We start from the raw sequence: 25,641 nt of genomic DNA, 5'->3' as shown, positions 1-25,641 counted from the left end.
ATCTTTCTGTTCACTGTTCCAGCGGACCGGTCGGCCCGCTATTAAAAGTGTGGCGGTGACTTCGTAAGCCGTTTCTACAGCGAAGTGTTTGTCGCTACGAACGCCGCCACAAAATCCTTGTCCGCAGCTAAAAAGATAATTGCATTGTGTACCATGGACAATACATAAGAGGACACTAGGCACAGGTACAAATTGACACTTATGGCTAATGCAGTGAAGTTCAGCTGCCCAGGCCCTGTTTGATTGGTTTGGTTTCGTTTGGCTTCGGTATAATTCACTTGTGCGACTACGACAAGCATTCTTTCGTGATGGTGGTCGGACAATAAACTGCACATGTGATCAAAAGTAAGAGCTGCCAGTTCTTGTAAAAGGGCAAACTGACACAGTAATTCAGACGTTTCAGACAGAATGCAGGAGAGGAATTAGGCTTTGCACAAACTCCAGTCTGTCACACTGAAAGCCAGGAAATGCTGTCCGAGTCTTGTTTTGTAAGCCTCTCAATGCTCGGTTGAATCATCAGACAGAGGAAAAGGGGTGGAACGGTACCCCATCTGCTAATGGAACCTGAAGAAGTGGTCACTGCTGAAGTACGCTCTACAATTAGGGCCAATGGCACAGTGTCCGCAATGACTACATCTGATGAAACAGGCACGACTCGACAGTAGACGATGCAGTGGAGACCGTGCCTGTATGTACACTTCCTACAGGTGGCCTCTAGTGGCCAGCTCACACTGATAAAGCTGGCGGTTGATTTACATGCACACGCACAGTAACATTAAACTCGGCACACTCACAACCACACACACTAGTAGCAGGATATGACCAAAAATCCAGCACAATTGTAAAATAACAGCAATGTCCGTAGCTACAACACTAAAAGAAGAAATTTATTTCTGTTACTTATCACTAAGGCTCAGATCAGCATACAACAAGAGGCTATAAAAATCTAGCTGTCAAAATGAAATGATCGTACAGCATTATTGGCCAGGAGATGCCACTTGGGGTTGTTTGGCTGTCTAGTCCAAGTCTCCTTATTTAACTACCCGTCAGCAATTTTCGTGTCGACGGTGATGAAATGATGATGAGTACAACATGACACCCAGTCTCCGAATAGTTAAAATCTCCAACTACTGGGATGGGTAGTGCGGAGTACAAAGAGGTGTGGTGTGAGGAGGTGGAGGGAGGCTGGCATGACTGGCATGGGGGAGGAGGAACGGGGTGGGGGAGGGGGAGCAGTGTGGGGGGAGGGGGAGCAGTGTGGGGGGAGGGGGAGCAGTGTGGGGGGAGGGGGAGCAGTGTGGGGGGAGGGGGAGCAGTGTGGGGGGAGGGGGAGCAGTGTGGGGGGAGGGAGAAGATTCCAGTGCTGCCTTAGGTACACATCAGCAGGCTGTGCTGGAGGGGGACAGAGGACTATGCAGAACAACACAGGTGTGCTGGAGGGACAGAAAGTGAGTATGAGACTGAATTGGGATCAGGTGGGGGTAAAGAGCCAGATGAAGGCCAGAGGGGTAGTGGTACAAAGCACCTGCTGGAGGGAGAGTTCCCACATATACAACTCAGGAAAGGCAGTATTCAGTTTATAGCAACAACAAGAGCTGCAGGACATTTTAGCGACGGGTGGTATTGTGGCGCGATATCAATGTTGTCCTTGTCCTATGAGTTGTTGTTGTGGTCTTCAGTCCTGAGACTGGTTTGATGCAGCTCTCCATGCTACTCTATCCTGTGCAAGTTTCTTCATCTCCCAGTACCTACTGCAGCCTACACCCTTCTAAATCTGCTTAGTGTATTCATCTCTTGGTCTCCCTCTACGATTTTTACCCTCCACGCTGCCCTCCAATACTAAATTGGTGATCCCTTGATGCCTCAGAACATGACCTACCAACCGATCCCTTCTTCTAATCAAGTTGTGCCACAAACTTATCTTCTCCCCAATCCTATTCAACACCTCCTCATTAGTTATGTGATCTACCCATCTAATCTTCAGCATTTTTCTGTAGCACCACATCTCGAAAGCTTCTATTCTCTTCTTGTCTAAACTATTTATCGTCCATGTTTCACTTCCATACATGGCTACACACAATACAAATACTTTCAGAAACGACTTCCTGACACTTAAATCTATACTCGATGTTAATAAATTTCTCTTCTTCACAAACGCTTTCCTTGCCATTGCCAGTCTACATTTTATATCCTCTCTACTTCGACCATCATCAGTTAATTTGCTCCCCAAATAGCAAAACTCCTTTACTACTTTAAGTGTCTCATTTCCTAATCTAATACCCTCAACATCACCCGACTTAATTCAACTACATTCCATTATTATCGTTTTGCTTTTGTTGATGTTCATCTTATATCCTCCTTTCAAGACACTATCCATTCCGTTCAACTGCTCTATCAAGTCCTTTGCTGTCTCTGACAGAATTACAATGTCATCGGCGAACCTCAAAGTTTTTATTTCTTCTCCATGGATTTTAATACCTACTCCGAATTTTTCTTTTGTTTCCTTCACTGCTTGCTCAATATACAGATTGAATAACATCGGGGAGAGGCAACAACCCTGTCTCACTCCCTTCCCAACCACTGCTTCCCTTTCATGTCTCTCGACACTCATAACTGCCATTTGGTTTCTATACAAATTGTAAATAGCCTTTCACTCCCTGTATTTTACCCCTGCCACCTTCAGAATTTGAAAGAGAGTATTCCAGTCAACACTGTCAAAAGCTTTCTCCAAGTCTACAAATGCTACAAACGTAGGTTTGCCTTTCCTTAATTTAGCTTCTAAGACAAGCCGTAGGGTCAGTATTGCCTCACGTGTTCCAATATTTCTACGGAATCCAAACTGATCTTCCCCGAGGTCGGCTTCTACTAGTTTTTCCATTCCTCTGTAAAGAATTCGTGTTAGTATTTTGCAGCCGTGACTTATTAAACTGATAATTCAGTAATTTTCACATCTGTCAACACCTGCTTTCTTTGGGATTGGAATTATTATATTCTTCTTGAAGTCTGAGGGTATTTCCCCTGTCTCACACATCTTGCTCACCAGATGCTAGAGTTTTGTCAGGACTGGATCTCCCAAGGCCGTCAGTAGTTCCAATGGAATGTTGTCTACTCCCAGGGCCTTGTTTTGACTTACGTCTTTCAGTGCTCTGTCAAACTCTTCACGCAGTATTGTATCTCCCATTTCATCTTCATCTACATCCTCTTCCCATTCCATAATATTGTCCTCAAGTACATCGTCCTAGTACAGACCCTCTATATACTCCTTCCACCTTTCTGCTTTCCCTTCTTTGCTTAGAACTGGGTTTCCATCTGAGCTCTTGATGTTCATACAAGTGGTTCTCTTATCTCCAAAGGTCTCTTTAATTTTCCTGTAGGCAGTATCTATCTTACCCCTAGTGAGATAAGCCTCTACAACCTTACATTTATCCTCTAGCCATCCCTGCTTAGCCATTTTGCACTTCCTGTCGATCTCATTTTTGAGACATTTGTATTCCTTTTTGCCTGCTTCATTTACTGAATTTTTATATTTTCTCCTTTCATCAATTAAATTCAATATTTCTTCTGTTACCCAAGGATTTCTACTAGCCCTCGTCTTTTTACCTACTTGATCCTCTGCTGCCTTCACTACTTCATCCCTCAGAGCTACCCATTCTTCTTCTACTGTATTTCTTTCCCCCATTCCTGCCATTTGTTCCCTTACACTCTCCCTGAAACTCTGTACAACCTCTGGTTCTTTCAGTTTATCCAGGTCCCATTTCCTTAAATTTCCGCCTTTTTGCAGTTTCTTCATTTTCAATCTACAGTTCAAAACCAATTGATTTTGGTCAGAGTCCACATCTGCCCCTGGAAATGTCTTACAATTTAAAACCTGGTTCCTAAATCTCTGTCTTACCATTATGTAATCTATGTGAAATCTGCCAGTATCTCCAGACTTCTTCCATATATACAACCTTCTTTTATGATTCTTGAACCAAGTGTTAGCAATGATTAAGTTGTGGTCTGTGCAAAATTCTACCAGGCGGCTTCCTCTTTCATTTCTCATCCCCAATCCATATTCACCTACTATGTTTCCTTCTCTCCCTTTTCCTACTACCAAATTCCAGTCACCCATGACTATTAAAATTTTCGTCTCCCTTCACTATCTGAATAATTTCTTTTATTTCATCATACATTTTTTCAATTTCTTCATCATCTGCAGAGCTAGTTGGCATATAAACTTGTACTACTGAAGTAGGTGTGGGCTTCGTGTCTATCTTGGCCACAATAATGCGTTCACTATGCAGTTTGTAGTAGTTTACCCGCATTCCTATTTTTTTATTCATTATTAAACCTGCTCCTGCATTACCCCTATTTGACTTTGTACTTATAACCCTGTATTCGCCTGACCAAAAGTCTTGTTCCTCCTGCCACCGAACTTCACTAATTCCCTCTATATTTAACTTTAACCTATCCATTTCCCTTTTTAAATTTTCTAACCTACCTGCCTGATTAAGGGATCTGACATTCCACTCACCGATCCGTAGAACACCAATTTTCTTTCTCCTGATAACGACGTCCTCTTGAGTAGTCCCCGCCCGGAGATCCGAATGGGGGACTATTTTACCTCCAGAATATTTTACCCAAGAGGACGCCATCATCATTTAACCATACAGTAAAGCTGCATGCCCTCGGGAAAAATTACGGCTGTAGTTTCCCCTTGCTTTCAGCCGTTCGCAGTACCAGCACAGCATGGCGTTTTGGTTACTGTTACAAGGCCAGATCAGTCAATCATCCAGACTGTTGCCCCTGCAACTACTGAAAAGGCTGATGCCCTCTTCAGGAACCTCACGTTTGTCTGGTCTCTCAACAGATACCCCTCCGTTGTGGCTGCACCTACGGTATGGATATCTGTATCACTGAGGCACGCAAGCCTCCCCACCAACGGCTAGGTCCATGGTTCATGGGGGGGAGGGTCCTATGAGTATGAATGTCTTACTTCTAGTCGTTCAAGGTGTTCTGTTTTTTTCTGAACACGAGTGTAGCTATGTACATGAGTAAGTCATAACTACATAATCTTAAACAGTAGTGTCAGATCACACAAAATATATGAAAATGGAAATATCTGTAATGGAAATAAACCTTTATTATATCTAAAAACAAAGATGATGTAACTTACCAAACGAAAGTGTTGGCATGTTGATAGACACACAAACAAACACAACCACACACACAAAATTCAAGCTTTCGCAACCAACGGTTGCTTCGTCAGAAAAGAGGGAAGGAGAGGGAAAGACGAAAGGATGTGGGTTTTAAGGGAGAGGGTAAGGAGTCATTCCAATCCCGGGAGCGGAAAGACTTACCTTATGGGGAAAAAAGGACAGGTATACACTCGCGCACGTGCACTCCCAGTGGAGGATGACCGGAGAATAAGGCATGTGAGATGTGTTTCTGTACAAGATTGGGAAGGTAATTTCACTCTGTGAAGGCCTCAGTGAGACCCTTGGTATATTTTGAGAGGGACTGCTTGTCACTACAGATGCGGCAGCAGCAGGTGGGTAGGCTGTATGGAAGGGATTTCTTGGTATGAAATTGGTGGCAACTGTCAAAGTGTAGGTATTGCTGGACATTGGTAAATTTGATTTGGACAGAGGTACTGATGTAGCCATATCTGAGGTGGAGGTCAACATCAAGCAAGGTGGTTTGTTGGGTTGAGGAGGACCAGGTGAAGCAAATGCGCGAGAAGGTGTTGAAGTTCTAGAGAAAAACAGATAGTGTGTCCTCACCCTTTATCCAGATCATGAAGATCCCACCAATGAATCTGAACCAGGTGGATGTTTTGGGATTCTGGGTGGCTAGGAAGGATTCCTCCAGATGGTTCATGAATAGAATGGCATAGATGTTGCTATGTAGGTGCCCATTGCGGTACCATGGATTTGTTTGTATGTAATGTCTTCGAAGGTGAAGTAATTTGCGTGAGGGTATAGTTGGTCATGGAGACCATGAAGGAGGTTGTGGGTCATGGAGACCATGAAGGAGGTTGTGGGCTTAGAACCAGACAGGTATTGAGAAAGGTAGTGTTCAAGGGCATTAGGGATGTTAGTGTAAAGGAAGTGGCATCAATAGCCCTTACCACAGGGTGCTCCCTGTGGTAAGGGACAGGAACTGTAGAGAGTTCTTGGAGGAAATGGTTGATGTCTTTTATATAGGAGGATACGTTATGCATAACAGGTTGAAAGTGTTAGAGTAAGAAGGCAGAGATTATCTCAATGGGGCGACAGTAACTTTCACAATGGGGCATCCTTGGTGATTGGATTTATGGACTTCATGAAGCATGTAGGAGTGCGAGGATTGGTAAGGATGAGGGGAGATAGAATCAGGGGAGAGGCTCTGAAATGAACCTACAGATTTGTGGCGAGACTGGAAATCCCGATTTCTGGAATGGAGTCACTGTGGCAGGGTTGGTAGAGGGGCAAATCTGACAGCTGGCAGAGTCCTTCCACCAAGTAATTCTTGCGGTTCAAAACCACAGTGGTCGAAATCAGGTTTTAAGTTGTGGATTGCTGTTCTGTCTGCAGATGTAAGGTTAGCTTGCATGCTGAAGGGTTTGGGGAATGACAATGAGAGAAGGTACAGGTTAAGAAATTCTGGAAAGTTAACATGGGGTGACTGAGTGCAGTGGGGGTGGATCACAACTGGATGGAGGAGTGAACTATGTTAGGCAGGATTCAACATTGGTTTTGAGTTCAGTCTGATTGGTAGGGTTGGTGGTGAAAAAGTGTTCCCACTGTAGGGACCGAGAGAAGGATGGAAAGGCCAGCATGATCAAATTTGGGAATGGGGCAAAAGGTAAGGCCTTCAGAAAGGAGCGATAATTCTTTGGGACTAAGGCTTTCAGAGAAAAGGTTCAAGACTGTGTTTCAAGTCTATTTAGGTTCAGGAGTCTGTATGATGGTGGGAGGAAATTTTTGAGGGCGTGGTAAATGTAGTAGGTCTGTGAGGCAGGGTTTGTGAGCTATGAGGGGAGGTCAAGGAGGTTTGGAGACTGTTATATAGGTGGTGAATAGTTGTAGTCCAAGGTGGGAGTAGGAGATGAACAGGGTGGAGAGTTTTTTGGGGTGTCACTGTATATGCTGTGCTAGTTCCTGGAGGACAAGAGTTTCAATGTGAGAGATGGGATACAGGAAACCGGGATTGCAAAGCAGGTGAATTTTAGGGATGAAGAGGAGGTATTGCAAGGAGGATTGGGCCTGATTTTTATGGTTTTGCAGAATCAGGTTGGTGAAAGGTATGGAGTAGACGAATCTGAACACATGGAGGACATTGTGGAAGGAGAGATGCAGCCAGAGAGGGATAATTTCATGGTAAGGCCATTATGGAGATTCCACGAGTCAGACAACAACACTGGAAGAGTATGTGGGACTGGTTTCTGGCTGTGGGTAAGAAACTTTTCTGAACTGTCACAGATGGCAGGAGCAAGGATCCATGGTGTAGGATAACAACATGTAAAAATATGTAAATAATATAGAATTAGATGTGAAAAAATTAGCAAAAATACATTGGAAAAGGATAGAATGGATAAAGCATGGGAAAGAATATGAAATCTGAGGGAGTAGGGCCGATAGTGAAAGGTGAAACTGAACTGAAATTGACATGAAAGCACACTGAGATCAAACGTAAAAAAAAGAAAGGAAAATAAAAAAACTATAATGTGGTTTGCACATTGGTGGTATATGAGGAAGGGAGACAGTAGATGTGACTAAATTTGGTGAAGTTAGTATATTCGTACTGGAATCAGAGAGGAGAAAGAGTGGGGGTGGGGAGCGGGTTGGTAGGACAGCGTACAAGTCTGTGTGAAAAAGGAAGATACAGAGTTACACAAGAGGAGTGATCAGTTTGAAGATCTAGGATTGATGACATCGGTTGGAGTAATGTGGGACACAAGATGCTGTACCAACAACCAGTGCAGTCACATAGCCATGTGTTGTCTGTGGACAGTCACATAGACGTGTGTTGTCTGTGGGCGGGATGGTTGAAAACATGTGGCTTGTAAGTCAGAATGTGCGGTGTGGTTTGGAAGGCGACATGTAAAACACAGGGGGAAAAAATGTCAAACCTACCAACCACCAGCAATACCTACACTTTGACAGCTGCCACCCATTCCATACCAAGAAGTCCCTTCCATGCAGCCCAGTCTCCCATGGCCATTGCATCTGTAGTGACAAGCAGTACCTTCCAAAATATACCAAGTGTCTCACTGAGGCCCTCACAGACCAAAATTACTCTCCAAACATGGTATAAAATGTACATTATCTCTCCAGTTACCAGCTGCCCCCCCCAAAGTCCCACCATTCAGACACAAAGAAGCATTCACCTCTGAACTCAGTACCATCCAGGACCAGGGCAACTGAACCACATTCCCTGCCAGAGTTTTGACTATGTCTCATATGCCCTGTAATGAGGAATGTCCTACCCACTATCCTTCTACTCATCCCACACTGGTACCCTGCCACTCACTAAACCTACCAATATCCTCGTCTGTCCCTACTCCACCCCTGTCCCCGACCTCTTGCCTCATGGCTCATATTCCCATAAAATGCAAATGAAATGATCTTATGCACTCCTGGGGAAATTTGGATGCCGAGTTGCAAAGTCTTTCTTATTTCAATTGAAACAACATTGGATGACTTGGGTGTCGATGAAGATGAAATTATGATGAGAACAACACAACACCCAGTCCCCAAGTGGAGAAACTCTCCATCTTGGCCAAGAATTGAACCTGGGTCCACTGCATGGCAGTCAGATGCACTAACCACAGAGCTGAAGGGGTGGACTATATCCCTGTAATGATGTGGATGCAAGACCTGTCTCGTACATCCCTTCACCACCACCACTCCAGTCCAGTCACAAGAATCACCTATCCCATCAAAGACGGGGCTATCTGTGAAACCAGTGATGTAATCTACAAGCTAAGCTGTAGTCATTGTGGTGTGTTCTACATGGGCATGACAAACAATAAGCTGTCTCTCTACATGAATGGCCACCGAAAACTGTGGTCAAGAAACAGCTGGACCACCCAGTTCAATGGCTACTTCACAGCCTGCATTATCCTGATCCTTCCTACCAATACTAGCTTTTCTGAACAGTGAAGGTCAGAATTGTCCCTACAATATACCCTAAGTTCCCGTAACACCCCTGGCCTCATCCTTCTTAGTCACTGTCCTTCACCCACCTATCCCGTTTCCTGTTCCCACTCCAGAATCCCGTTTCCTGTTCCCATTCCAGAACTACACAGCCTTATATTCCACCAACAAACCCACCACCTTGTTACTTCTCTCCCCCCCCCCCCCCCCCTTCCACATAACCTCCCATCAGCACCTAACTACATTACCCTCTCCACACCACATACCTGTGCGGTCTAACCCTACCCTGCTATCCCCCCCCCCCCCCCCCCCCCCCAACTACACTGCTTGCTTCTCCCACCATCTACAGTTGCTCACAGTCTGGCCTCGGCAGGCAGAGACAGTGCTTTTGTGTGTGTGTGTGTGTGTGTGTGTGTGTGTGTGTACTTCGGGAAAAGGCATTTTGATTGAAATCTTACATGTTTAGCAAGCAGTCTTTTGTCGTGCCTGTCTGCAACTCAACATCTCCACTATATGGCAAGTAGCAGTCTATCCTTTTCATAATACTGTCATCATTCTATCCTGTATTTTCCATTCTTTCATCCACTATAAAAATATTATACGAATAGTGGGTTTGGTGTTGGCACACATCGTCTTTGTTTGTAAACAATAGGGTACTACCCTGAATGAAACTCACAGTTTCAAGAACATACGTATGTGGTACTGGCAAGACATTCAGTCTGAGGAAGACTCTTCATGTACTAGAAGGTAACGAAACTTCCTTCACTGATTTAGTAATTCATTTATGCATGAGGAATAGTTCTCTGTGTTTTACACTCCAGAAAGGAAAGCTGTATGAGAAAAATGAGTGTACAGCTGCAGTGTTCATTGTTTTGAGTGTTTTAATGTCACAGACTTTTCTGTGTACATAAAGCATAATTACCATTACTCTTAATCTGTGTAGATTAGAAGCAGTCATTAGTGTTCTTGAAAGCCTGCAGTGGTAGATTCTGTGTCTTACATGTAACTTGTCTCGTTCCACATCCCTAGCAGCTCTGCTTCATGTGGAATTTACAGAACATGATGCATGAATGAATGATGGATGAATGCAGGTGACCCCCCTTTGGTGGAAGAAGTTTTCACTACCACGGTTTGATCAGCAGCAGGAGAACAGGTAGTATAAAATTTCTAATCACAAGACCTTCTGCCAGTACCCTGAATTAAATTCAATGTTGATGGTGATCTGGGCTTTAGATGCAGACTTAAGTCTTGTGGTCCCAATGGCGTTTATTGAGAGAAGTTTGTTAGCTGCTCTCATAAACTCTTTCCAGTTCAGTAGCTGAAAAAATCCCTCAGATTCTCTCAGCCAACAATGCAATGAGACATTTTTTTCTTTTCACTGGTGAAAAATGTGTAATCAACAACCCAGAAGCCACGACATAATAAACAGTGTATTTGCGCAGACAACTGGTACCACGCAGAGGCTGAGGACTGAAGGGATATTAAAGTCTCAGCATTAAACTGCCGCAGACTTGCTCAAGTAGTGATCTATTACCTATAGCACCATTCTGGTTTAGTTAAGGCACACTATTAATTGAATTTATTACTTTTTCATACTTGCAATTGCTGCAACAGAAATTATGACTCTTTGCACTTAAAAAAATTTCTAACACATACCTGCAGCTATTGCATGTTTTGTCCAGCCATACTGCGAAACATACGGTAGTGCCGCTGTTAAGATTTTGTCCTCCAATTTCTTCTGCTCTTCCATTCTTTCAACATTACCATTTGAAAATTCTTCACCTGATGATGCTGACTTTCCATCAGTAGCAACAGCACGAGAATGCCTCCACAGTGAAGTTGCCCACAAGCCTCGAACTCCTGGGGAAAAGTAAGTATTTAGAGAAACTGGGTCAGTGCTGTCTAATGTTACATGGAAGCTTGTTGAGTACCTTTGCACCGGAGTACCTAACTCCGCTCCGACTAGCACAAAAGTAATTTGTATGTCTTATTTTGTTCAGCAGAATCAAACGTGGACAGCCGGAATGGAGTAACAGCAATGTGGAAAGGACAGAGTGCTGCTCACTACATAGGCCTTAGCACCCAGTGATGGTGGCTGTGTGCGTGAGTTGTGCTTGTCCAAGTTTTCTGCTTCCAAAGACCCTTGTTCAGAAGCTAAAATATTTCTAGCAATCCTTTTTATTGTGTGTGTGTGTATGTGTGTGTGTGTGGGGGGGGGGGGGGGGTGTTCCTCCGTGGTGATTAGCAATTTGTACTTTCCACATTGCTGTTTTTAGTTTTTGTGTAACTCACGGATCTGTTGCAACCAAGTTCTCATCATCAGCAACAAAAACCATCAAAGAGGAAAGGTGTTAGGAAGAGAATGCAAGTATTCTAAAATCCTTAAACAAGTCTCTGCAATATTGTACAATATTCTTTGATGTCACTTTTATATAATAAATACTTCACTTACTTTATGCGTACTGCCCACAAGATATTTCAGTGTGACAATAGGGAGGGAAAATGTGCAAACTAAGCCACAACCTTTATATTTAGGTCACTACAATAATAGAGGCTACCCAGTTAAAACATGCTGAGCTGTGCTTCTTCACTAGACACCAAAGAATTTTACAGTGTTGCGTGTAGTATATAATCATTAACTTCTACTTCAGGTGTTGTCACAGGACTATTCAGAAACCTTCACAATAAATTTTGTTGGCTATGACAGCTGCACTACCATACATCAATATTTAAAAACAAAAAAAAGTTTCAGTGTAGCCATTCATTACTGTTCATATTTCAACCGTACTTACAGTTGTCCAGAAGCAGACACATGCAATGTTTCACATAGAATACTTACAGACACATATAAAGGCAGCTCAGTGGTAAAGTGTAAGACTACAAATCCAAAGGTCTCAGGTCCAATCCCCTGTCACTTCTAGGATTTTTATCTGTAACTGATGTGAATAATACCAAACTGCACCGTGATTAGGAAGCCGCATTAATGTGTAAGTCCCCTTGTAACTTGCTGAGTAAGTCAGTTCAAAGATCAGGGGAAGGGGATGTCATACCACCTCCGACAGGATTGTGTCTAGTAAAGCACTGTGGTGTTCATAACAGTCTTTGGACTGATGACAGCCTTAGTTAACAAGTTGACTGCCTCAAGCTTAGTGACGGATGTTTCACCATCAGGCCAGGCCACACATAGTGTGAAGCATGAGGCTCTGGTGGCCACATAGCAGTTGACGTGTTAACCAATGAAATGTGAACTTCCTTATAAAATTACTTGTAATCTTCAACAAGGTTGATTCTAGCATTTTCAATTGGCTTTTTCTCATTTCGATGGCACTCTCTCTCTCTCTCTCTCTCTCTCTCTCTCTCTCTCTCTCATGAATCAAACAAATCTGTATACATTTAATAACCTGTTTTAGTCCTCTCTGGTATAGGTTCCACACACGTGAGTAATGTTCTCAGATGGGACACTGAGGTTATTTGTAAGCAGTCTACCTTTAAAGACTGGCTGCATTTTCGCAGTATCTTGCTAATGAATTTAAGTCTGACACCTGTTTTAGCTACGAATGCATCTATGTAACTATTCTGTATCATGTTGTTGTTGTTGTTGTGGTCTTCAGTCCTGAGACTGGTTTGATGCAGCTCTCCATGTTACCCTAACCTGTGCAAGTTTCTTCATCTCCCAGTACCTACTGCAACCTATATCCTTCTGAATCTGCTTAGTTATTCATCTCTTGGTCTCCCTCTACGATTTTTACCCTCCACGCTGCCCTCCAATGCTAAATTTGTGATCCCTTGATGCCTCAGAACATGTCCTACCAATTGGTCCCTTCTTCTTGTCAAGTTGTGCCACCAACTCCTCTTCTCCCCAATTCTATTCAATACCTCCTCATTAGTTATGTGATCTACCCATCTAATCTTCAGCATTCTTCTGTAGCACCACATTTCGAAAGCTTCTATTCTCTTCTTGTCCAAACTATTTATCGTCCATGTTTCACTTACACACATGGGTACACTCCATACAAATACTTTCAGAAACGACTTCCTGACACTTAAATCTATACTCAATGGTAACAAATTTCTCTTCTCCAGAAACGCTTTCCTTGCCATTACCAGTCTACATTTTATATCCTCTCTACTTCGACCATCATCAGTTATTTTTCTCCTCAAATAGCAAAACTGCTTTACTACTTTAAGTGTCTCATTTCCTAATCTAATTCCCTCAGCATCACCCCACTTAATTTGACTACATTCCATTATCCTCGTTTTGCTTTTGTTGATGTTCATCTTATATCCTACTTTCAAGACACTGTCCATTCTATTCAACTGGTCTTCCAAGTCCTTTGCTGTCTCTGACAGAATTACAATGTCATCGACGAACTTCAAAGTTTTTATTTCTTCTCCATGGATTTTAATACCTACTCCGAATTTTTCTTTTGTTTCCTTTACTGCTTGCTCAATATACAGATTGAATATCATCAGAGTAAAACTACAACCCTGTCTCACTCCCTTCCCAACCACTGCTTCCCTTTCATGTCCCTCGACTCTTGTAACTGCCATCTGGTTTCTGTATAAATTGTAAATAGCCTTTCGCTCCCTGTATTTTACCCCTGCCTCCTTTAAAATTTGAAAGAGAGTATTCCAGTCAACATTGTCAACCTTCTTACATAGTTTGCTAAAACTGTAAATCTTTTTGCTTGTGTTAGTTGTCCTCTGTACTTTGGTAACAACTGCCTGATGGTCACTGCTGCCAATTTCAACCTAGATGTACTTAAAGAGGTCATGTGTATTTGTTGCCGTAAGAGTCAATATATGTCCATCACGAGTGGGCTCCTGAACTATCTGTCCTAGGTCGCTTTTGGTAAATGCATTTACTGGTGTTAAGCAGTATGTCTTACCACACCCAACAACTAGAAAACTGTAAGCATTCCAGTTGGCTGTTGCATAATTTAAGTCACTTCCATTGATCACTGTACGATTGATGAATTTAGGTGCTAGCGAACTGAGGTTTTCTCTAAATTTTTCTGTTACACCTGCAGGTGACTCCGGTAGTAGATACAAAGATCCAGTTGTAAGCGTACGTCCACCCTCGATACAGAGTATTGGCCAAACAATCTCGCATGCAGCTTCAATTTCTGTCTCTGTGAATCTGAGCTGTTCTGTAACAAATACGCTAACTGCATTTCTTATTTGCCTATCCTTTCAATATAAGTTTAGATTAACCCAAAATTTCTCATTGTAGTCGATATCAGGTTTTCAACAGCTTCCTATACCTAGTGTTATACACTGTTCAGTCATCTTAATGAGACCATCACCTACATTCAAGGTTAACATGAAATAACTACTCACAGATGGCAGGTGGCAGCACTGGTAGTGAAAGCTATATAAAGTGTGTTGAAGGCAAGCAGAACACAGTGCAATTGTCATCGTAGTGCAGAAATAGATGATTTATCTGATGTCATAACGGGAATGACTAAGTGCTTTCGGGCCAAGGTGGAAGCATTTCCGAAATACCTAAGCTTGTGAACTATTCGTGTGCCACTGTGGTTAAAGTATATCACACATTGCAAAATGTTGCTACCCAAAACTGGTACCGAGGCAATTGGTGCACCACGGGCCGCAGATGACAGGGGTGAACAACGGCTGCGGAGATGTGTACGGGCAAATAGACCTGTAACTGTTGAGGAACTGACCGCCCAGATGAACCAAGGGGCTACCAACAGTGTCTCTTAAATGACTGTCCAGCAAACATTGCAGCATATGCACCTCCACAGCAGATGCCCGGTTCACACACCCATGTACTTTTCATTGGTGAAGGTTGGAATTTGCATCCCAGTTGTCCACCGAGTGGCGACAGATGAACTTCCAGATAAATCGTGTTTCACACTTCATCAGACAGATGGCCGCTGGCACGAAAGTCTGAAAGCAAAAACCCTGCAACAATTGTTGGAAGAGCCCAAACTGGAAGAGGAAGCATTATTGGTCTTTGAAATGTTTTTGTGGCCTTCCTTGGGTAATCTCATCATTCTTGAACACCCAAAGGAACAACAAAGATATGCATCTATCTCTGGGGACCACATCCACCTGCACATGTAGTTTGTCTTTCCTCAGCACAGTGGCATCTACCAGCACCAGGAAAATGGAACGTGTTGCACAACTCACGGTGTATATGCACCAGTGAGTTTACTATACTCCCTCAGCCACCAGACTTCCCAGATTTAAACCCAACAGAGGACGTGTGTGACGAACTGGATTGGGCTGTACACACCACAGATCAGAAGACACAGTGCAGCTGGGCAAGGTACTGGAGTCGGCCTGGTTCCATATCCCTGTCAGTACCTTACAGAACCTCACTGACACACTGCCTGCACATCTCACAGCTGTCCACGCTGCAAAAGATGGTTATTCAGGCTTTTAATAAGTGGCTGCATTAATGCGACTGGACTGTGTACTAACTTCACTGCTTTTAACGAGCGATTCTAAATAAAGGGCTTTGTTGTAAATGTTTTAGCAATTAATCATTAGGATTTTTATAGCTGTGGGGGCAATTTATTTTAATTCCATCCAAAAACTGTGGAGTCTCCCGGAGCTAGCCTTATCTGCACTGGATGAGGAATGACTGAAGGTACAAACACCTGTGTGCATCCCACACACAGTCAATCCATCCGGGTATCAGACACTGATACACAGTGCACACCAAATCCACTTAAGTGGAAGCTACAATTTTTAATCCTAAGGCACAAGTCCAGGAAGTCACCACTTAGCTTATCACAGAACCTCTGAAGTTTCTGGTTCCAACCTTTTTACTCATCTCTGAACCAGTAGGCCCAAATTAATTCTGGGAACAACGCTGCACATTGTGAGCTTCATTAAAACTCCATGAGCAAAGCTGGTCTTCTATAACCACTCAGCATGTTGAATGAGACCTCCAGGCAAACACGCAGAGTGTACAAAGTGATCCCTTGTACCTCTTGCCACCTGTTCTTTAAGGGGTACCATTATTTATGGTATCTCTGAACTGCAGATGGTCCTCAGACACTGAGCATTTTGTGTGTTTACCTTCCTTTGACACATGAGGCACCAGGTTTGTCAATAGGTGAAGTGCGGATCAGTGACACAGGTTCAGATTAAGTGGAAGGCAGCGCATTAAAACTGTCCATTTGGGGATGGTTGTACTAACTTTCTCCTGGGTCCTTGCCTCCCCTATACGGCACCTAATGCTGATACACCATTCAGCAAGGCAAGTTGATGAATGTCGGTAGATCGTGTACTTCCTGCAAACGATATGATATCTATTGGACAGAGTAGGGCCTTGACTTGAGGTATCTTCAGTGTTCTGGTACGCGTCTCCCGCCATTTCACCCAAAGACCCATTTGAAGCAGCTTCCAATCGCCTTACGGCAGTGTGAGCAGTTCCGGGCTGCTTACGAACAGCAACTAACTCATCCTGTGGCCAAGAACAGAATTTACGACGGATTGAATTATTACTGGAGTAACATTTATCTGAACACTTAAAAATATTGCTATGATGGATAAAAAGGGAAACGCAGTCGACAGCTCGCGCATCATTCACTAAAACGGCCGATAACTCAGGCGGCAAACACAAGTGGGAAAGTAAGCAGTTAAAAAAAGGGCATTCCATCAGGCAATGGCAGACAGTTAAAAGTTGAGCGCAATGTGCACAAAGTGGTGCACAACTTAACAAACGGTGATGGCTTAAAAGACAGTGCACAATATGCAACCTAGATACAATGATCTCCTTGTGGCGATAGGACTGAGAAGATGTCATCCGAGCAGCTGGGAGAGGCTTAATAACCCGGAGCTTGTTCCCATGAAGGGAGGACACATGGTGATGCCAAAGTAACAGAGAAGACAGACACACCCCATACTGGCGATCAAAGGAGTCGAAGGAGGAGGCATAGGATGGGTGAACATGCATGGCAAGGTGTTGAAGATAGCAACAGGATTCATGATGACATTGTCTGCTATTGTAAGGCTGGAAATTGGGAAATGGATCTTGGTCCCAGAGAGCCGTCGGAGGTTGGCCAACACGACAAAAGAGGGAGTGGAACTGTTAAAAGAAGCAGTGAATGAAACCTAGCTACCTTTTCTGCTAACCTGAAGAACATGACTACACTGTGCACACATCTGCTTTTAATGAATGCACTTTGCCATCATAGGATGACAATTAGAAAGGTGGAGAGTACATCTCTGCACACGAATTGCGCCCCGGCATGCCTCAGTCCACCAACCGACAGGGACACGGTGTGGTAAAGAGTAAGTGCAAGGAATGGAACGTTCTGCAGCAGAAGTATAACGTTTGTAAGATATTGCACCTGGTCATCACAACTGGGGAAATGTTGTTCGCCGAAGGTATCCAGGAAGGATTAAAGCCTCCAGTTAGCCTTAGTATGCTGCCAATTGGGTGTGCATGTAGTTGGGGTAGGAGTCAGCAAACGGACAGCACATGGAAAATGGGTGTACAACTATGTGTCAGAGAGAATGGACCACCCGAAACAATGGGCAAGCTAGGCAGTGCAGAAGGATAGGTCCAAATGGGAATAAGTGCACATGAAATCCGAAAAGAATATGGGTGCTCGTGTATTAAAGCAGAAGAGGTTAAGCTGAACAAGAACATCAGCTACGAGGGCACATCTAGGACAGTTTCTGGGAGCACCCCAAAGGGGATGGTGCGCATTGAAAGCAGCGAGCAGCAGAAAGGGGTGAGGTAACAGCCCAATAAAAAGGGAAAAGATCAAGTGAGGAGCAAAAAAGGGGAACTGCAACAGCTTGAAGGTGGGTAGTCAGGGAGATGGGTTGACTCTGAATATCATCCTGCATGAGTAGCATGACTCCCCCACGTGATTGAATTCAGACCTCAGGGGGAAGGTCAAAATGGACCAGTAAGAAATGCAAGGCTCAAAGCTGTCATGAGGAAGCAATTTTGTTTCCTGGAGGCAGAAAACAAGTGGACACTGTGATTCTAAGAGCAGGCATAAATCCTCTTTGTTGGATCAATGGCCGTGAACGTTCCATTGGAAAAAAAGTGTCATGACGAGGGAAGAATGAAGGGGTGCCACCTCAGCGGTAGCGGAGTGGCAACCTTCGAAGACTCATTGATGCAGGGCACAGAGGCAGGAGGATCCTGCTCCATGAGGTCTACAGAAGCATCAGCATTCTCCTTCTGTTGGCCTGCGGAGTCCAGGGCACAAGAAGAAGTTGTTAGAGCGACACGGATGTCAGCCAGGCAAGAGTATCACATGGTGACGCCATCGAAGAGGATCTTCGAGTCAACGAAGGATAAGATTGCTTGCCTCTGTTTGACTTCTTCGAGCCTTTCTGGTCAGCATAGGAAAACTGGTTGACAGGAGGGCTGTAGGAAGCCTTCATGGAAGTATTCCTTCTGTCATTTCCGGGTGGCCGGTTGCGTAGCTGGTGACTTCGCCCCCTAGGCTAAAGTTTAGCAGCATGTTGCACAGCTGGAGGAGGAGACGGTGATGCTACCATGACCCTGGGCAATTTCACAACTGTGCTAAACTTGAGGTTGCATGTCAGTATGGCCATGTCCTTCGTGGAGCAAGATGTAGCAAGAGCAATACTGTGGGTGTCAGATGGGAGAACATAGGGTTTCCGACTAACCAACAACTTGTGAGCTACCAGGTAAGGCACTTTTTCCTTCACCCAGATCTCATGGACAGCCCACTCACTGAGATACACGGGACAATCGCAGGAGGCGGCACATGGTCACCACTGCAGTTGATGCAGCAGGGAGGAGGAGGCAGACAATTGCCCTCGCGAGCATCCCTACCACAGGTTACATATTTGGCTGGGTGTCACATGGCTTCGTAAGAACTTCTGTCAGTTATTACAGGGAAAAGGTTGAGTGAATAGTTGTTTTCATGCCACCATTTTGGTATCCATATTATGCCCCAGATGTTGCATTATCGCACCATTCGCTTTGCTTAGGATGAATACTTCTCATGTGCTTCATAGTTATAACCCTCTGTGCTTATTTTAACTTTAAACAGGTACTTGTATAGTCAAGGTTATTTGTTTACACTGTTTACTAATGAATCATTTTTTGTATGCTTTGCTGCATCAAGGTACAAAGAGAGTTTAATTACACCGTTCAAAAACACAGTTTCATTTGGAGATTTTTTTTTTTATTTTTTTTTTTATTTTTTTTTTTGGGAGCATTAAATGTTCCAGCATTAGATGTTCAAGTGTACCAATAGTGTTGAGATTAAAGTAAGGACAGAGTCGTGAACTATCAGTTGAATACAATTTATTGGGTTGAACTGAGAAGCAAATTATGGCGAGGGTCCACCATTAGCACTGCAATTGAACTGGCACAGATGTATGTTGCAATTGAGTGGTAAACAAGCACTGCACTCTAAGGTACATGTCTAACCACAGCTGCTGCAGCGGTGAATCATACCTGGGACATAACATGCTTTGACTGGTTTTTATATTTTGTTTACCAGGTCCTGGAAGATCAAAATGCAGTTACCAGAACACAATTAACAGTAGTGCTTGATTGCTATAAATCTGGTCATTGTCTTGTTACATACACTCTATTATCAAACTGCATTTTTTAAGAACAGTATAAGAATGAATCTTATCTTATTTCTGTTTGTGTGACTGGTGTGATTGTTAGTGAGAGAGAGATCTTGAGAAACAGCATAATATGATAGAATTGTGTTAATCAGTTAGTTCAGTATGAACGACTTTTGCCCGATTCTAGTCTTTCCAAAATACTTACCTCCTGCAGAAAGTGAAATTACACATCAGTCACATCTCAGTTCATTGTTTCATTCCGTCACACTTGCACACTCTATCACCTAGGTTGGTCTAAAGCCCTAGTGGCTGCTTGGGACATCATCCCGACAGGGGTGCCAGAGGCAGCCCAAGTGCAAAATTTATGCACAGGTTGCATCATAATTAGTGGCAAAACTGATACACATGGAATTATATAAAGGCGGGGAGGGGGAGATCACATGCAGGTGGTGATATGTTGCTTGTGTAGTAAAATTTTCTTTAACTGGCCCTATTTTTGCTACATGTTTTCCACACATTCTTCTTTGGGTGGGCACATTCGGATTCACTTACCGCTACAGCTTTAGTGATCTTAGTGGGTAATTTTCTTCTTCCTGTTTTTTTTTCTTGTTGTGCAGTAGATAAACAAATACGCAGTTGCATTAACTTTATCTATCATCAAAATGTCCTGCTGAACTGACGTGTGAGAGTATCACACATCCTTTGTAATTACAAAATTTATGTGCATATTCTTGTACTGATGGTTAAAGACAGCTCCAACAAATTTCTCAGGCATAGGAACTGCAAAAGAAAAGCACTGGCATGTAGAAACTACAAGATAGTGGAAGTTAAAGATTTGGGTTTGCGTCCCTGTTCCAAATTTTTAATTTGTGAAATGAGCTAAACATTCCACATTGCATTCATCATGCAAATACATCCATATTTTCACTTAGTTTTATGCTGAAAGACAAAACTTACTAGCAGTATCATACTACCTATAAAAAAAAAAAAAAAAGAAAAAAAATGGTGATCGAGTGTGGAAGTCCATTGTTCTTCATCGAGTAATTGGTTTCTGCTGTTGTGTGGGAACAGGCAGAGCCTGCACTTGTTCTCTATATTCTGCAAACATTCCTATTTGTGCCAAAAACTGATGGAAGCTGTATCCTCACACCTGTTAAGTAGAGCACGAGCCTTACCAGATATGCAAGCTGTCCGATGTTTGAGGCCACAAATATGCTGACAACTGTCCGTTACAATAACATCATTAGAAATAATGTATACATTTTCTGTGGTAACATAGTGTCAAATCGTATTTCAGAGACATCCTAGTAATGGAACAATTTATAAAAAATTATACAGGGTGATTATAATTAAAGTTAAACTTTCAAAACACTGTAGAAATAACACCACTGGTCAGAATGACGTCAAATTGCAATGGAATATTATCAGAGGAGGAGGAAAACATATGGCAGGAAAAAAAAATCATGTGAAAACTGATCAAGAAATGGGGCTGTATGTGTGAGAATAAGTAAATAAAAACAGCTGTCATGCACAAGATCCATTGAAGTTCGTAGAAACACGCCTGGTACACAGCTTTTTCTCCTTTCGCCATGACTGTCTCAATGCAGGATTGAGCTCTGCTGGTGAAGCTGTATTACAAGAATGATGACTGTCACTCTACAGAAGTTCCAGACACTGAAGGGTTTGAAAAAAGGTGTTGGTCTGATGACTGCTGTGGGTCTGAAGAAAATGATTTGGAAATTCGAAAAGATGGGTTCTTTTGATGCGTAACTTGGTAGAGGGAGGAAATGAATTGATTCAGCATCAATGCAGGAGGAGATGAGTGATGGTGTGCAAATGGGTAGAATTGCCTGAACATTGGACATACAAGTAAGCATGGTGCATAAAATTGTACGAAACATCCTTCTTTGCTATCCATTCCAAATTACCCAAGTTGCTTCCTGTTGGCCTGACGGAAAGAGAGACCTTTGCTTTAGAATTTCCAGCTCGGATGGAAGTGGACAATGATTGGCCATAGAAGATTTTGTGGACAGACAAAGCCCACTCCAGTCTGACAGGACATGTCAGTACACAGAATTGTCAAAATGGGCAATGGAAAATCCACACCCAAATCAACCAGTACCACTTCATCCTTCATAACTTCGCAAAAATAAATAAAGTAAACTTTTCACTCAAGGGAAGACTTGAACCAAGGACCTCTCGTTCCGCAGCTGCTCACGCTAACCACGGAACCACGGTGCTCCTGAGCTCACACTATCCTTGATGTTGCCTATCTTGCGCATGGACTACTCGGTTTGTCTATTTTGCTTATTTTTTTCATAGTTCCACACAACTTCTTCCTCTTTTCTCGATTGATCTGTGTTCAGTTTTTCAAGGCCTAGCCACTGTCCCAACATATAACTAAATCTGAGGGGGGGGGGGGGGGGAGGGGGGGGGGATGCGGTGCGATGAGGGAGGTTCCCTTGTGAGTAGTACAGTTTGTTCACCATCAAATGTACACCTTAAGCGGCGTTGTACGATTCATTTGTCATTGGTAGTCGACCACTATTAAATTATGATGCTTACAGTGCCGGAGTAACTATTTATTTTTCTTCTGCCATATGTTTTCCCCCTTCTCTGATAATATTACGATACAATTTGACATCAGTCTACCCACAGGTGTTATTTCTACAAGGGTGTGAAAGTTTAACTTTAATTATAATCACCCGGTATATTACCTATACTAAAAAAATACGTATGTAAAACCGCATGTGTATTTCAATGCAACACTGTGCCAAAATTTCAAAGAATTTTGTGAAAAACTTGCAGAGATTTGTTAGTTGGGACAGTTGTAGTTTATATATAAGTACAAACGTAGATGTTCATTTCTTCAAAATCTCACTTCTCCGAAAGTTCTTTACAGATTGTTTTGAAATTTTGACACAACACTGCATTTGAATACTCAAGTGTTTTCATATACCTACTGGAACGCCATCTGGAATACGTGTAATAAAAGGGGAAACATTCTAAAAATAAATCTGTTTTTTTTCAGAATCTTTAATTCCCCACAAGTTCTTGACCAACTGCTTTGAAAGTTTGACAAAACTTCGAATTATACCACAGGCATGTTTTTAGGTACCAGATTTTTTAATTGATGTATATTTACAAACCCCACCATGAACCATGGACCTTGCTGTTGGTGGGGAGGCTTGCATGCCTCAGAGATACATATAGTCTTACTGTAGGTGCAACCACAACGGAGAGGTACCTGTTGAGAAGCCAGACAAACATGTGGTTCCTGAAGAGGGGCAGCAGCCTCTTGGGTAAAATATTCCAGAGGTAAAATAATCCCCCATTCAGATCTCTGGGCAAGGACTACTCAGGACGTCGTCGTCAGAAGAAAGAAAACTGGCGTTCTACGAATCGGAGCATGGACTGTCAGATCCATTAATCGGGCAGATAGGTTAGAAAATTTAAAAAGGGAAATGGATAGGTTAAAGTTAGATATAGTGGGAATTAGTGAAGTTTGGTGACAGGAGGAACAAGATTTCTGGTCAGGTGAATACAGGGTTATAAATACAAAATCAAATAGGAATAATGCAGGAGTAGGCTTAATAATGAATAAAAAAATAGGAGTGCGGGTGCAAAGCCCACGCCTACCACAGTAGTACAAGTTTATATACCAACTAGCTCCACAGACGACGAAGAGATTGATGAAATGTATGATGAGATAAAAGAAATTATTCAGATAGTGAAGGGAGATGATAATTTAATAATTTCTGCTTGTGTCTGTGTACATGCGGATGAATATGTGTGTGTGTGCGAGTGTATACCTGTCCTTTTTTCCCCCCTAAGGTAAGTCTTTCCGCTCCCGGGATTGGAATGACTCCTTACCCTCTCCCTTAAAACCCACATCCTTTCGTCTTTCCCTCTCCTTCCCTCTTTCCTGATGAAGCAACGGTTGGTTGCGAAAGCTTGAATTTTGTGTGTATGTTTGTGTTTGTTTGTGTGTCTATCGACCTGCCAGCACTTTCGTTTGCTAAGTCACATCATCTTTGTTTTTAGATATATTTTTGTAATAAATGTTTAGACAAAACAAACACACACACACACACACACACACACACACACACACACACACACACACACACACACTCTCTCTCTCTTACTTGCAAACACGGGAGTTGTATGTATTTATGGGTTATTGGTTTATGACAACAATACTGCTATAGAATCTGAATTTGAAATAACAATAAAGAAGGGCCAAGACCACAGAGAGGAGGGAAGAGAAGATGGACAGAGGGGTGAGAGGAAAAGGAGGAGGTGGACAGAGAGAGGGGGCAGGAGGGGTAGGAGGAGATTGAGATGGACAAACAAAGGGGATGGGCGAGATAGAGAGAGACAGGGAGAGAAGGAGATTAGGACGTATGTCCAGTTCCCACATGTATTACAAATGGGTGCTTTCTCTTTTCTTTCTGTTCCATTTAAACAGACTGAGCCACAGCAAGGCGTGGGTGGGTAAAGCTTGTAATCTCTAATAATGGAATTCTAATTTCTCAAGTTATTGACTATGGATGGAAAATTTCTGGTTTTACATCTGTCTGATCATTAACAATGATTGGATACTGTTAAGATTGTACGGCATGACCGATGTTAATTTTTCTATTACTGCCATTATTGCTGCCGCTGCTAGTGTGGTAGTCATCATTCCTCAGACCGATTTAACATATCTTTCCGCCCTAGTTTTATCTTGTGCAAGTATTTTCACACCTGCATAACCACCTGTGTTTGAGGCTTCGTCTCCCTCCATACTCTGCGGACCACCTTACGGTGTGTGAAGGGTGGCACTTTGTGTACCACTGTCACAATTGGTCTGCTGGCAGAGCAACTGTTAGTAAGAATCAATATAATCTCTCTAATTTCACCTTCAAGGTATTTTAACAAGATACATTATCCAGACATCCTTTTGTGATGCACAGTTGACCACCATTACAAAAGGAGGTGGAGAGAGTTGTGTTGCCAGCAAAGAAGTAGTAACAGCAGAATGGATAAGTCAGGAGAACTCCGAGACTTCACCGGATTTCACCCGAGTAACAAATCTGTCAGATGCTTCAATCCTACTGACACTGCTCGAGTCAACTGTCGGAGATGCGATAGTGGAGCAGAAATGTGAAGGAATGAGCACGGCTAAACCGAGATCGGTCAGACAGTGAACTGACGGATGGAAGCCGTCTGGCATTGCAGAGGGCAACTGTAAAAAATAGCTTGAAATCAGAAAGAGGAATAACTCAAAAATTCCACAGTGCTGCTAGCAGTCCAGCTAGCACAGTGTCCCGTGTATAAGAAGTTAAAAAGAAGCGGGTACAACGATCGAGCAGCTCCTAGTAAGTCAACATTTCTCTAGCGAGTGCAAAGTAATGCTCATGTCGGTGTACAAAGCAGTACCGATGGACAGTGGATGACTAAAAACAAGCAATTCGGAATGACGAATCGTGCTGCATCCTATGAAAATTGGACAGAAGTGTTTGGCTTTTGTGAATGCCTGTGGAATGTTACCTGCCATCACGTACAGTGCCAGCAGTGAAGCATGGAGGAAGTGGTGGTGGTTTCGAGGCCCTCCCGCACGAGTAACGGATCAATGTATTTGATCACCTGCCTCGCCCCCCCCTACACGTGAATGATTTGCCAACCAGTTTCGACAAGTATTACAAATTCTACTTTGTCGAGCAGTTCTGGCAGGGAAAATGAACTGTTACATTTAGCAGTGTTGAAGTTTATCTCTGTATTCCTACGAATACTTAAAAGAAATTTTAAAAAAAGGAAAGAACTAAGAATAAAATTAATATCATAATTTATTAAACTTATTCTGTAATGTTTCTCTTGGGAACTGTAGGCTACTTTACAGAAAGTGATGCCAAGTGGATTGTGCACATCTTTCCACTGTATTAATGCAATAATGTTTATCTGTATTAGTCATCAAACCCTTTTTCATTCA

General features: G+C 42.9%; 1 protein-coding gene across 2 annotated transcripts in view; it reads right to left on the bottom strand.

The window, feature by feature from the left end:
• The window catches only part of LOC126176015 (ubiquinone biosynthesis protein COQ9, mitochondrial), a 198,353-nt gene that overhangs the window by 95,226 nt on the left and 77,486 nt on the right, over positions 1 to 25,641 (bottom strand). For both annotated transcript variants that reach the window (XM_049923137.1, XM_049923138.1), the window contains exon 2: positions 10,776 to 10,979. In XM_049923137.1, the coding sequence (XP_049779094.1) occupies positions 10,776 to 10,979 (204 nt within the window). The remainder of the gene's footprint in view (positions 1 to 10,775; positions 10,980 to 25,641) is intronic.

The sequence above is a fragment of the Schistocerca cancellata genome, chromosome 3 (assembly GCF_023864275.1).
Source record: "Schistocerca cancellata isolate TAMUIC-IGC-003103 chromosome 3, iqSchCanc2.1, whole genome shotgun sequence".
Lineage (NCBI taxonomy): Eukaryota > Metazoa > Arthropoda > Insecta > Orthoptera > Acrididae > Schistocerca > Schistocerca cancellata.
The sequence above is the reverse complement of the archived record's forward strand: the minus strand, read 5'-3'. Positions and strand labels throughout refer to the sequence as shown.